Source organism: Onthophagus taurus, chromosome 10 (assembly GCF_036711975.1).
Source record: "Onthophagus taurus isolate NC chromosome 10, IU_Otau_3.0, whole genome shotgun sequence".
NCBI lineage: Eukaryota > Metazoa > Arthropoda > Insecta > Coleoptera > Scarabaeidae > Onthophagus > Onthophagus taurus.
In genome coordinates this window covers 1,870,933-1,883,849 of record NC_091975.1, presented here as the reverse complement: position 1 = coordinate 1,883,849, position 12,917 = coordinate 1,870,933, and the positions used below count along the sequence as shown (strand labels likewise).

Genomic DNA, 12,917 nt, shown 5'->3' with positions numbered 1-12,917 from the left:
CTTAAGTTGGTACAAATACTTTCTTTAAAAAATTATTACCTAATTGATTTTTGATTTAAGGTTAGCCAACGTTATAATAATTAAATCGTTAATGTTAAAAAAAGGATTTCATTTTTTGAATTTATATATTTTTAAATACGTAAGAAATAACTATATAAATGATCTAAATAAGATTCTATAATCGCAGATTATAGGTTAAATTAGAGTTGGTAATGCAGAAATCATTTTTAGTCATGTATTAAACTTGGTACATTACAACTAGATGGGAGCAAGAATCAATCAAATTTAAAATCAACTGGTTTCTTGTGTTAATTTATTATTAACAAATTAATTTCACTCGATTCGAAGGAGTCTATATTGCACCAGTGATAGAAGCAGATGAAATACGGAGAAGAATGAATTTTGAACTCCAAGATTTGATGGAGGGTGAAGACGTCATACGGTTTGTAAGGTCGCAAACACTTGGATGGGCTGAACATATTATCAGAATATCCAAAAAAGAAGACGAGACGGTAAATCACATTGTTTATAATTGTCCCAACCAATAAAGAATTCTGTTCTATATTAACATTCATTAAAACCTTAAATATTTTAAAATAAATGAAAATATTTAGCTGTCAAGTTAATTTGGTTGCCTATTTAACAAAAAGGATAATTTTTTTCTAAAATAAATTAAAACCCAATTTAACATAATATATTTATTGTATAATTTAACATCTTTTGTTAAGATCGGAAATAATTTAAACGCGGAAAGTCTTTTTTAAAAGTAAATGCGTCGAAAATCATTACATACTACAATTATGTATATTTACAAATTTATATACAAGATTTTTTTATTTTTAAACCTATGTCACTCTTACATTTAAATATAGTTTGGCGGGATTGTAAAATATTACATACGAGAGAAAATATCCACCGGGGGGAAAACGATCTCGGTAAATATTCTTGTTGTTTCAAGTTTATTTAATTGTCTAGAATACGTAACACCTCGAAACTTATTTATTAATCCCGAGAGTTACACTTTCTTTTAAATATATCTTAAGTCGCATCTAATTGACAATTTGAGCATTTGAGGAGAGGAATGGAAGAATTGCGTACGGTTAATTACGAGTATTTGTTCTTTCTTGCACTACTCATAATTTTTAATTTAATACAACAAAAAAGCGGTATAAACAGTAAATTTGAGAGATACATATACATAAAAAACTCATCCATCAAAAAATCATGCTTTAATAATCCATTTCTGAGATTCTTTCCTTTTACTCATCTTCATTCACAGCCGGTTAACAACGACATTTCATCGTTTTACTGTCGGCTGTTTGACTAGAAAGTACAGCGCCTATAGCCAATAACTGTTCGGGAAAAAGAGCTTCTATTTTTTTTTTATTTTTTTAATTACATTTATAGATTTGTCTCGTTATTTTTTAATTTTAAAAATTCGTATCGTAATCGGATCTTCTACGACTACTTCCTGGATTATTCGCGTAATAAGCGTTGTAATAATATCCATTCCATTCCGAACGCCAGCTATCGTATAGATTCGACATGCTATTATCGTGAATCGACCCTGATGATCTCTGAAAGTAATAAATTAATTTTAAAGTAATGTTGAATCAGTATTCAAAGACAGTCTCTCTAACGTAGTTACCTGAACACATTAATTTAACAAGTAATTACATGGAACACACATGGTGTAACCAAAACTTTAACTTAGGGGACGTTATTATGTGAAATTACCCAATTTGGTTGAAAATTTAAACTTACCTTCTTGGGCTTTGTGTCGTAGGGTCTGTCATTCCAAACGTCTTCCATGTTATATAAATCATCAGCTCCATAATTATCTATTCCACCCATGTGATTTTTATTTAGTTCGTTAATCATATCTTCAGTTAGCGGAATTGGTTGTTTCTTCTTGTTATTTTTTTGTCGATTAACCAGCTAAAAAAAATAAATCATCAACAAATTTTATTAATTATTATTGAAATACTTACAACAGTGACTCCAAAGATGATTACAAACAATAAAGAAGCTAATCCAATTACAATCACTGCAATAGCCCATTGAGGAAGCAAAACATCGTCTTCGGCGTATCCAACAGTTGGTACAACGATAGGTGGTAATACTAAAAGATAAACAATTAAAATCTTTTAATTAATTAATTTGCAACTTTACCGATAAAATCGGTGTATTTTGGATCAACAATAAAGTCTCCTAAAGTTAATCGATCGTCTTTATCGGAATCGTTCAAATCGGTCGATTTCGGTTCTCTATTGGAGGTTCTTAATCCATCATCCAATGAGTCGTGGAAGATTTTCTTTAACTCCTGGGTATTTATCTCTCTCCCTATATCGTTCAAAACGACGACGTAATCGACTAAAACGCTTCCTTCGCTGAAACCATCGATACGAATTTTCGTATACCATTTATTTAGTACGTTGGATTTACTATAAACTCGATCCAACTAAAAAAATATCGAAAAAAAGTAAAGTTCAATATACAGTGAATTTCACTTAAAATACAATATACAAAAATATATTAATTCGGGTTTAGCTATGCGTCTCTTAAGACGGTTAAACTTGAATGTTTCTAGTTCTAGATCTAATGTTAGTTCCAGTAACAGTGCTAGATAGCGCTAGTTAGCATTACATATCACTGTGTTGTATATTTTTATTGAATTAAAAGTAGAACTAGCACTAGATCTAGAACTAGAAAGTTTTGAATGTTTTTAGTTCTTAGTACTACTCTTCTACAGTGTTACCGCACCGAAGAAAATAAATGTACCAAAAATCGTACTGAAAATGAACAAAATGTACTGAATTCTGAGAGGAAATATTGGAGACCTCTTTTTTTTAAGTCATAAGCTTAAACAAGACTTGTAAAATGTATTACTTTATCACTTATACACTATGTACCGATTTCAGTACAATTGTACCGAAACGGCAACAATGCTCTTCTAGTTAGTTTTCTTTTGTAATGTCAATTATACCGTGAAGGAATGTTGAGTAAGTTAGTTTTATTCCAAGAAAAAAGATAAACAAATTTTTTTACCTGCGATTCAACTTCATTAGCTAAAATTTGCCACTCCTTCGTATTCCTATCCAATAATTCCGGAACCCATTGAGCCCCACCAACCAACTTAATGGTTCCACCAAGTTCGCAATCATCATTGCAAATTCCGGGGGTGGTCGGTTTAATAGTAGTAGTTGTGGTTGTCGTTGTCGTAGTCGTTGTGGACGTCGAACTCGTTTCTGTTTCCGTCGTAGAAGACGACGCCAAATCTTTAGCGGCAGCCAACAATTTCTCGATAGAAATAGGAGTAGTCGATGGTGTAGGCCACCCGGTAAATTCCGTCGTCGCCCTCGATGGCCACCCTTTTTGTATCGACGGAACCGTCGGCGGCACAAACTCATTCTTTTCAGGCGATTTTGGCGTTGTCGATCGAGTTGTTTTACGATTTTGACCTGGTCTACTTGGAAACACCACTTTGAAATTGTTCGAAGAAGGCGAAGTAGATGGCGAAGAAGAAGTAGGCGATGATGATGTAGATGTAATAAGCGAAGTTGATGGAGATTCAGTCGTGGATGTGGTTGAAAATTTTCGATTAAATTTAAATTTAAAGTCAGGTGGAAGGAATTTCGATAAATCATCACTTTTAGCGTCATCAAAAAGTGTCGAGATATCTTTCGATTTGGGTTGAGTTTTATTTTGGCTTGCTTCCGGGGTGTTCATTACGCGCGGTTTTGATGTAGTTTTACTCGAATATCCAGGTGGGAGGAATTTCGAAATATCTTCTTCGAAAATTTGGGTTTTACCTTTACTATTAGTTTCCGTTTCTTTATTTTCATCCGGTTTATATCCTTTCGGTAAGAAGTGACTAACATCGGTTGAAACGGTGTTTTTAAATAACTCATCAACTTTTGATTTTTTAGTTGTTGTTTTTAATTTTTCGGTTGTAACCTCAGTTTTAGTTGTTTTAATTGATTCAATTTTGTATCCCGGAGGTAACAATGAGGTGGCATTTTCTTTATAACCGGGCGGTAATAAAGCACTTGGATCTTGAATTTTAACCTTGCTTAATAATTCTTCGAGTAATTTTGAACCAGTTTGTTGGGTTTCTTTGGATGGAGGCGGTTTATATCCTTCCGGTAGCAACGAGGAAATATCTTGAACGGTAATTTTACCTTGCGAACCAGATGACCTCCCGGTTGTGCCATTTTGTTGGAAAGGTTGATCACCTTGCGGCAGCTCAAACTCAATTTTCGGTGATTCTGTGGTTCTTGGAGTTGGTTTTGGGTAAATCCGCTTTGGTTTAACAGTTGTTGGTCTCGCCGCAGGGGAGAATTTTCTTATTTTAACTGGAGGAAGACTGGTAGTTCTTATTGTTGTTGAGGTTGTTGAAGTTGTTGAGGGAATTGATGTGGTTTCAACAACCAACATATCATCATCTTTTCCGTTACTAATAATATAATTATTATCATCATTTTTGAATTGGCTCGGTAAATATTTACTCGATAAATCTGATTGAACCCGATCTAATTTATCGATTAAGCTCTCCGTTGATGATTTCACCGTTGTTATATCATCGTTATCAGGTTCGAGAAGCCCTCGATCCTTCCCATTAATTAAAGTTTTTCTTTCTTGTTGTTCAACAATTCCAGATGGAATATATCTAGCTCCCGAAACACTCCGACTCGTTTGCACGGAAGCAATTACGATCCAAGAATCCGTACTATTTTCGCTTTGCACCATCATTTGTTGCGTAGTCATCGGAAGCGGAGTTACTGTTCCAATTATCGTGTTATTTATAACACTTTTTGTTGTTACAACAGAGACTGAAACAACACTTTCATTATTCAAGCCCGGTTTTGTCTCGCTTATTTGAGTTTCTTCATTTGAATTTGTGCTCAAATGAGATGGATCGGTTGTATCGATGCTGTCTGAATCCGTGAAATCTTTAAACTCATTCTTTTCGGTTTCATTTTTTATGGGGGGTTTCATCGTAATGACTTCGAAGGTTTTATTGATATTTGGATCGGGAATTTCATTTAAATCCTCTTTACCACCATCATCCTCGTATTCCTCTTCATCTTCAACATGGTCGTTTAAATTATTTTCCGCGCTTATTTCCTCTTGGGCATCCGATGTAATTTCTTCAGTTTCTTTTAAAGATTTATTTAACGGTGATTCTGTTGGAGAATTTGTCGTGATTTCTTCTTGAGCTTCCAAAGAAGAATTATTTTGATCATCATTTTTCACGGTGGTTTCTTGAATCATCATCGTTGTAGTTTCTTGGGGATTTGTTTTCGTTTCATTGTCGTAATCCTTTTTGATTTCTTCGGTTGAATCTTCCGTTTCTTGATAATCTTCGTATTCATAATCCTCCTCCAATTTCTTAGTTGGGGCTAAATCATCATGATTAGTCTCATTTGATTGATCTTTCTTTGTTATGTTAATACTATTATTATTTTTTTCTTCGTTTTCTGTTATCTCATGCTCCTTATTCACTTCATTTATATTTACGCTCGAAGTTTTATTCGAAATTGGTTCGTTAGTGTTCGTTTCATACTCCTCGTAATCCTCGCTAGATAACTCCTCTTCGTAATCTTCTTGTGGCAACGTATACAATTGATCTGGAGGTACGGTAACCGATTGGATAACTTGGACATCTTGTTTTCCATGCTTCGAGGATTCTTTACTATTAATCGGTTCTTCAAGTAAAGATTCTAAATTTGATTCCGTCGTGGTGCGATCCCCATTTGTAATTTTAACAAATTCAAAAGCTCCTTCAGTTGTTGTTGCTTTATCATGTTCATTTTTGGCATTAACAACATCCCCGCCATCAGTAATAAAATAATCTTTAGCTATCGGTTTTTTAATTTCTTCGTTAGATGGGGCAAATATTCTTGTGCGATGATTTAAAAATGTGCTTCGCGTGGGTTTTCCAAAACTCACCGAATTCGATCTAGCCCCAAAATCCAAATTTTGATTGACGTTATTTTCTTGGCTATTTATATACTTTGGTTTCGGCGACCACTCAGCTGGAGGCGGCGGGGTTCTTTGAAATCCAAGAACCGATTTGAATCGATTAAATTCCGGCGGCAACTCCGCCGGGCTGTCCACGGTTATTTGTCCCAAAAAAGTTTCCGTTTTTGGATCGCGATTCTTAAAAATGTGGGAATAGTTCGGTCGATGTGTTGAAGGTGGGATATTTTTTGAACTTTCTTGATAGTTATTGTTGCTGGTGGTGAGTTTAAATCCGGATGGTTCTTTTGTGGTTAAAGGTAATCCAGAAAATCGATATTGGGGTAATGTTTGTTGTAAATGTGGCGGCAAATCGGAAGTTTGCAGGTCAGGTTGTTGGAGGAACGAGTCAAAAGGCCGAAAGGTTTCCGACGGGCGAAAGTGCGTGACGTCTTGATTCCCGAAATCGTCCTGGGTGGGAAAATTCTGTAGGAAGCGCGGTTGTTGATCGGTGAAGAAGTAGTTTGAATCTGTCAACAAAATATGTAATTAATACAAGAATGGAAAATAAAAGTTAAAGTAAAAGTTAAGTTTCCCGCTTCTGCACAATACTGTACAGGGTGGTTCAAATTCGATGTCCGAATAGGCTAACTCGAAAACTATAAGAGTTAGAAGAAAAGTAATGCCGAAAACCTCATAGCGCTATCGTCTTTTGTTTTTCCCCTAGAGGCCAAAATTGAAAATATCGTAAAACCAATAAGTGCAATTATCTTTGTTATTATTATAGGTGGAGTATTATAACTAAGGCATTATATGGACACTTTTTTAGAGAGAATTTGATGACGTAGTCAAAAAAATTTTGTCGGTTTTAGATTTTGAGATATTATCACAATTTTCGTTTTTTTAAATGGAAGCACTGATTATTCGCTTAATAAATTCGTTATTTTTTTCTGATTACAAAAATATAGGGTTTGACAGGCCTATTTCTTATTGTTTTAGAATAAAACTAAAAATAAACTTTTCTTTTAGTGTCGTCGAAGAAATTAAATTTACAGTTTCCTGTATATTACGGTTTTATAACTAAAAATTAAAAAAACATATTTCTGATATTTGAAACAAATATATTTGTGGAACTGTTTAATTTATATATGTTTTACACAATAGTTGGAATAGATTGCATTATTTCACATTTTTTATTACAATTTAATATTATTTTTAAATGACTTAATAAATTATCGATAGATGGCGCTGATATGTTTTTTTTTAATTCAAATAAACATAGCAACACTTGTTTGTATTCGAAAATTTTCTGAAGTGTCACTTTAAAAATCCTGTTTTTAAGATCAATTAAGAAAATTTTGAAAAGTTTGACATGTTAGAATGTTACATATTAAAAAATGATTTGTTTTTAAATACTAGAAGTTATCTTCGTATTTAATTGTTAACTTTTTAGATTTTACCTACCGCCCCGTAATTTACAGAAAACTGTAAATTTAATTTCCTCGACGACACTAGATGGAAATTTTATAAAAAAAGTTTATTTTTAGCTTTATTCTAAAACAATAAGAAATAGACCTGTCGAACCCTATATTTTTGTAATCAGAAAAAAATAACGAATTTAATAAGCTAATAATCAGTGGTTGTTTCCATTTAAAAAAACGAAAATTCTCAGTATATCTCAAAATCTAAAACCGAAAATTTTTTTTTGACTATGTCATGAAATTCTCTGTAAAAGAGTGTCCATATAATGTCGTAGTTATAATACTCCACCTATAATAATAACAAAGATAATTGCACTTATTGGTTTTACGATATTTTCAATTTTGGCCTCTAGGGGAAAAACAAAAGACGATAGCGCTATGAGGTTTTCGGCATTAGCAGTTTCTCGAAAAACGAGATCATGACATGTCAGCTACTTTTTTTCTAACTCTTATAGTTTTCGAGTTAGCCTATTCGGACATCGAATTTGAACCACCCTGTACAGTAAAGTTCGAATCTATACTTATTAATCAATTAAGTTAAGAGGATTCAGCTCAAGTTATAGAAGAGCGGTGTGCTTTGGGACTCTTCAAGTAAATATTGATAATGTAGTATACTGCTTCATTACGAGGCATTTTTGTACCCTACTAAAGTGGTTGATCTATATTTGATACGATTTTATACTTGACACTTGAGGAACACAGCAAAACAGGCTGAACTTACCAAGGTCCACTAAGAAAAATTTGTGGAAGTAGATGAAATTGGTGTTTCAATGTTGATATAGGAATTATACAGCGTTGCCAACCTAAGCCGGCCAAATGTCTTTGGGTTTTTAAATGGACCACCTTGTTTAGAAGATTTTAATGGTAATACTCGGGAATTGGAGGATACTATAAAAAAAGCTTTGGAATGAAAGTTGTAGCTAATTTTGTTCTTAACAGTATTGCTCTCTTCCACTTTTGCTCTCAGATACATAGATATCAAGAAAAATACCAAAATATGAAACTTTGATGAATTTGTTGCATTTTTAAGATATTAATGGTAAGTGGAGTTTTTAATAATTATTTTATTTTTATTAATTTATAGTATTAATTCTTGATTAATTTATTTTTTGATCAGATTGTATTAAAATAATTAATACTATAAAATAATATGTTATTAATGGGTTATATAAATTTGGTTATTATCCAAATTGGTCGTTCGATCATCCGTTTTGTGTTTCCATCGTGTAAAATATAGGTATCAGCAATTTCAACAGATTTTAATAGAGTTCCATTGGCAATATTTTATTCGATAACCGCGTGTTATTTATACCGTGCTGTATTGACGTTAAATGTTACGCAAAATCTCCCTCGTTTAATAATATTTATTTTCGTCATAGCAAACGATATGGTTAAAATCGCCCCACTCTAAATCAATAATAAGCTAAAGTAAAGTTGAAATACGGTTCTGGCAAGTTCTCTAGACGTAACAAAGCGCCGGAAAATTTAATTACGACTAGGAACGAACTACTACCGCGTCGCGAATAGCGTGTACTTTAATTAAAGCTTAACTCGGTAGAAAAATATCGGCGAAGAGTGGCTACCGTATAAGTTTATAGCGACGAAAAATAACAAGTTGTTTTTTTACTCAGCCGAAAAATGTACTCGGCGTTGAAAGTAAAAAAAAGAAAATTTAAAAAGAAAACTAGCAGAAAAAGCTTCAAAATTGCTCGAAAGCTCACTTTTTGTTGCCTTTTTAGTCCACGTTGTACAGGACAAATTGATTTGCATATTCATGAGAGTTGAAATACCAACAAACATGCACTTCACAACTTGTATAAATTATCTGTGTAAAAAAGTTAATAATTAATTTCCAAAATTTGAAGTTACATGTTGAATAATAGATCGACTTCATCAACTTTAATATTTTTTTTTGTGTTACCCCGATGATGAGAGTGCAAAAGGTTTCCAAAAAAAAAATTCAGATAGAAGTGTGCCAAGCGAAGCGTGAATACAAATGGGCGCAAAAAATCGAACGAAACCCTTTGTGATGATCTCGTTTTCGGGTGGTGGGCGTTTCTAGTTAAATTCACCATGATTTTAATACAATCATTTTTTATTAAATATTCAATCACCAATAATCCACGAAATCATTCACGAAAGACTTAATCGAAATTATTCACACCTGTCAGTACCATATCAGTAGCAATTTGCATAAACCCATAAACGTTCTATATTACGAAGATTGTAGAGACAAGCGTAAGCTCGCAATTTCCATCATCGGGTAATTAATACTTGGCATACGTTCCACGTTGAGATCCTTTATCAACGTCCGTTTTTAACTATTAAAAAAGTATATACTAATTGAAATTGAGTGTAGAGTAAAAATTTTCAAACTTTTCCAATGAATAACACTTTTTAGTCGTTTAATTAAAAAGTCCAAATGTCGGGAAATCCCATAAACTTTTTGATACTTTACTCAACCAACTCTAATTTAATTTCATGGTCGCAACGAGATTATAAGTTACCAAACAAAACGAAAATTCTATCATTGTCTACCTTAAATCGTATTTAATTCTTGCGGTAAATTAACACGAAATTTACTAAATTAATATAGATGTAAATAAATAAAAAATAACTCGGTTACGGTTGGAATGAGTTCGTTTCACAATGTTACGTTATGGCACGTGAAGCAGAAAGTGAAAGTTACGCCATGTTTTCTCTTTAATACACACAGCTGTCTGCTAAAAAGTAGAAAACGAGAGCAGACGGAATGTCAAGGTAAATATAACTATTTACAAAAAAATAAAATTTTGATGTCAACGATAAATATAAAACAATAAATTTAATTTTGGAGTTGAGATTTTGACAGTTAGGAAATAAGTTATGTCTCAAATTAAAGCTGAAACACTTTATTTCATAAAAAACAAATAGGTTTGATAATAAAAATTAAAAAAAAAAAATTGAATCTAAAAGAAAGATAAAACATTAAAATCCCGACCTAATTCAATCTTATTTGGTCTTACATAGGTTGTAAAGTGGCGCTGAGGCGAATTTATCAGGTCCGTAAGGGCGCAAATACCCCGTAAAATAAATTTAACCATCTCGACGCGGCGTCGGCGGAGCCAAAATTAATCTATCTGCACTTGCCTCTCGCATTTTCCGCGTTGTTTTATCTTCCAACGAGTTTTCCACGGATTCAAATCCTTTATCACACTGGAAAACAACGGATCAACAAATTTCACGGCTGTACTGGAAATTACATTTTCAACTCGAAAATATATTACGTAATATTTATTAGTTAAACCAACATTAGAAATCATGATCTATTCAGTTTCAAGTTCAAACCAAATACTATTAGTAATTCGATATTGACGCAATAACACAAAACAAGCTACAATTACATCAAGATTGAAATTGGCTATTTTTAATTTTGTATCCCCAAAGAAATGATACGCGAACAATCATAGCACAGATTGTAATTTATCGTTCCGGTTTAAAATGGTATAAATACCAAGTTTATTGCGGATGTACTTTTTATTTTCTCTTGAAAAGTAAAAGTAAGATGAACGAAGTAGTACACAAAACGAAATGAACGGTGTGAGAAGTAGAGACGAACGGTAGCTGGTGAAGGCGAGGGCGTTTTCGCGAGAGAACGGTCTAATCGTGCAATCAACGTAACGAGATCTATAAGTTAGCGCCTCTACTACGTTTCATTTATTTTTTTTATTTCCTTCGGCAACACACTCACACACAATGCGGGACTTCTTTGGTCCTTTCCCAAGGTGAGCGCGTATCGCAGGTGGTAATTTATAAGAATGGACCACGATAAGTAGGTGTGGATAGCGCCTCGTAAGTAGTCTACGCCACGATGGAGGATCGACGGCGGAAAAACGAACCAAAAGAAATCTCTCCTTCACCACTTCTTCTTCTTTGCCGAAGAAGAAACGTTACCATAAACATCTCTACTTAATGGCTTATGAAATAACGAATGACCGGTTTTGGTATTGTGCCTTCAGGGATTAATGGTACAAAAGCGAAACGAGCTTATGATCGAGTGTACTACCGCACTGTTTTGACACTTGATGGAATAATAACAATAATATTAATTATTCCCTTCGAATAAAACGATTAATTATTATTACAGAAATCTAATTGTTCTCCATCCCTTTACGGAGTTAACTTGTGTGTGAGATTCCAATCGCTTCAAAACCATTTCCATTCCAAGTCTGTCTTGTGTTTAATCTTAGTAATTATGTTTGAGTTAGATTTCGATTCAGCTCTGTTAGCACAATGATATTGATTAAATTATATTAATTATTAAAAATGTTTTGTTATAACTTCAAGTTTGGGAATCACTGCTTTAAAGCGATTAAAGATTTAAGTTCGATATTGCGTTTCTTTGTTGGGATTCGAATTAATTGCTTTTAAAGTTTTACTACCGTGTGAATATAGTGTATTATTAAACAATTTATTAATTAATTTACTTTCAAATACAATCTATCTTTTAAAGGTCGACAAATTCCTTTATTTTTGAATCTGTTATAAAAAGCCTTTTTCTTGCTGCGTACGAATAAGGCATTTTTCACAGTCGGCTGAAGCCGGTTCTGCACAGAATACATCCGTTGAGTTATGACACTATTCGAGAGGGAGAGAGTAGTACATGGAAGCATAGTTGACGACGCAGTGGACCGGATATTTAACGGTGTACACGTAACGAAACACGGGGATGGAGAGGGCGGAATAGGAAATTAAAACGAAACTGCCACGTTTCAACCCGGTAATGTGCAGAGCCGTACTATTTATTTTGAAACCTTCACTTCACCGCTAAATTAACGCGATTGCTTTTAATTGTGTTTGTTCCAAACAATACAACGAATATGTAAATTATAAATAACACAATAACGGCTATATTTGGATAACTAACGTTTAATAACTGTTTGAAATTATTAATGGTTGTTTTGAATTGTTGCCCAACCGAAAACGAATTGATTCCTGCTAATATCTAGTTTTTAGATGAACAAAATTAACGATAATCGAAAGTCGATAACGATTTATCTCGTTTTAATTCGAAAAATGTACCGGATAAATTTAATTTCAATTTAACGCTAATTTTAAGCGACAAATAATATTTTTAAAAAAAGGTGGAGGCGCCGGGTAAAATTATAATCTACCGAATCTAATCGATTTTGTAACGCAATTTCTGCCATAACCGGATAAAAACTAATAGGATAATAAACAAAAATAGGTATTTCTCCGCGGTAGCGAAGTGATAAAAGGAAAAAGCTTCTTAAATCTCAATCCGTAAGCTAACGTCGTTAGGTTGGATAATATCCTCGCCCGGTCCCAGCCAGTTGGGTCATGGTCCATAACTCACCGGTGTTTACGTTGTCCTGGGGCACCGCGATCAATTTGCCACAGCGTTTTGTAACCGACTAAATTATTGTTTTGTCACAGGAATTCGTTTAACTGTTTCGCTCATTATACAATCGATCG

The 12,917-nt window shown here is 33.4% G+C and overlaps 1 protein-coding gene across 1 annotated transcript in view; it reads right to left on the bottom strand.

Moving 5' to 3' along the window:
- Positions 1-683: 683 nt before the first annotated feature.
- LOC111428590 (myb-like protein U) overlaps positions 684-12,917 on the bottom strand; it is a 34,163-nt gene continuing 21,929 nt past the window's right edge. The window contains exons 2-6 of the mRNA XM_023064177.2: positions 3,049-6,491; positions 2,173-2,461; positions 1,992-2,122; positions 1,765-1,938; positions 684-1,577 (exon numbers count right to left, since the gene is read on the bottom strand). Of these exons, the coding sequence (XP_022919945.2) occupies positions 1,431-1,577; positions 1,765-1,938; positions 1,992-2,122; positions 2,173-2,461; positions 3,049-6,491 (4,184 nt within the window). The 3' untranslated portion in view covers positions 684-1,430. The remainder of the gene's footprint in view (positions 1,578-1,764; positions 1,939-1,991; positions 2,123-2,172; positions 2,462-3,048; positions 6,492-12,917) is intronic.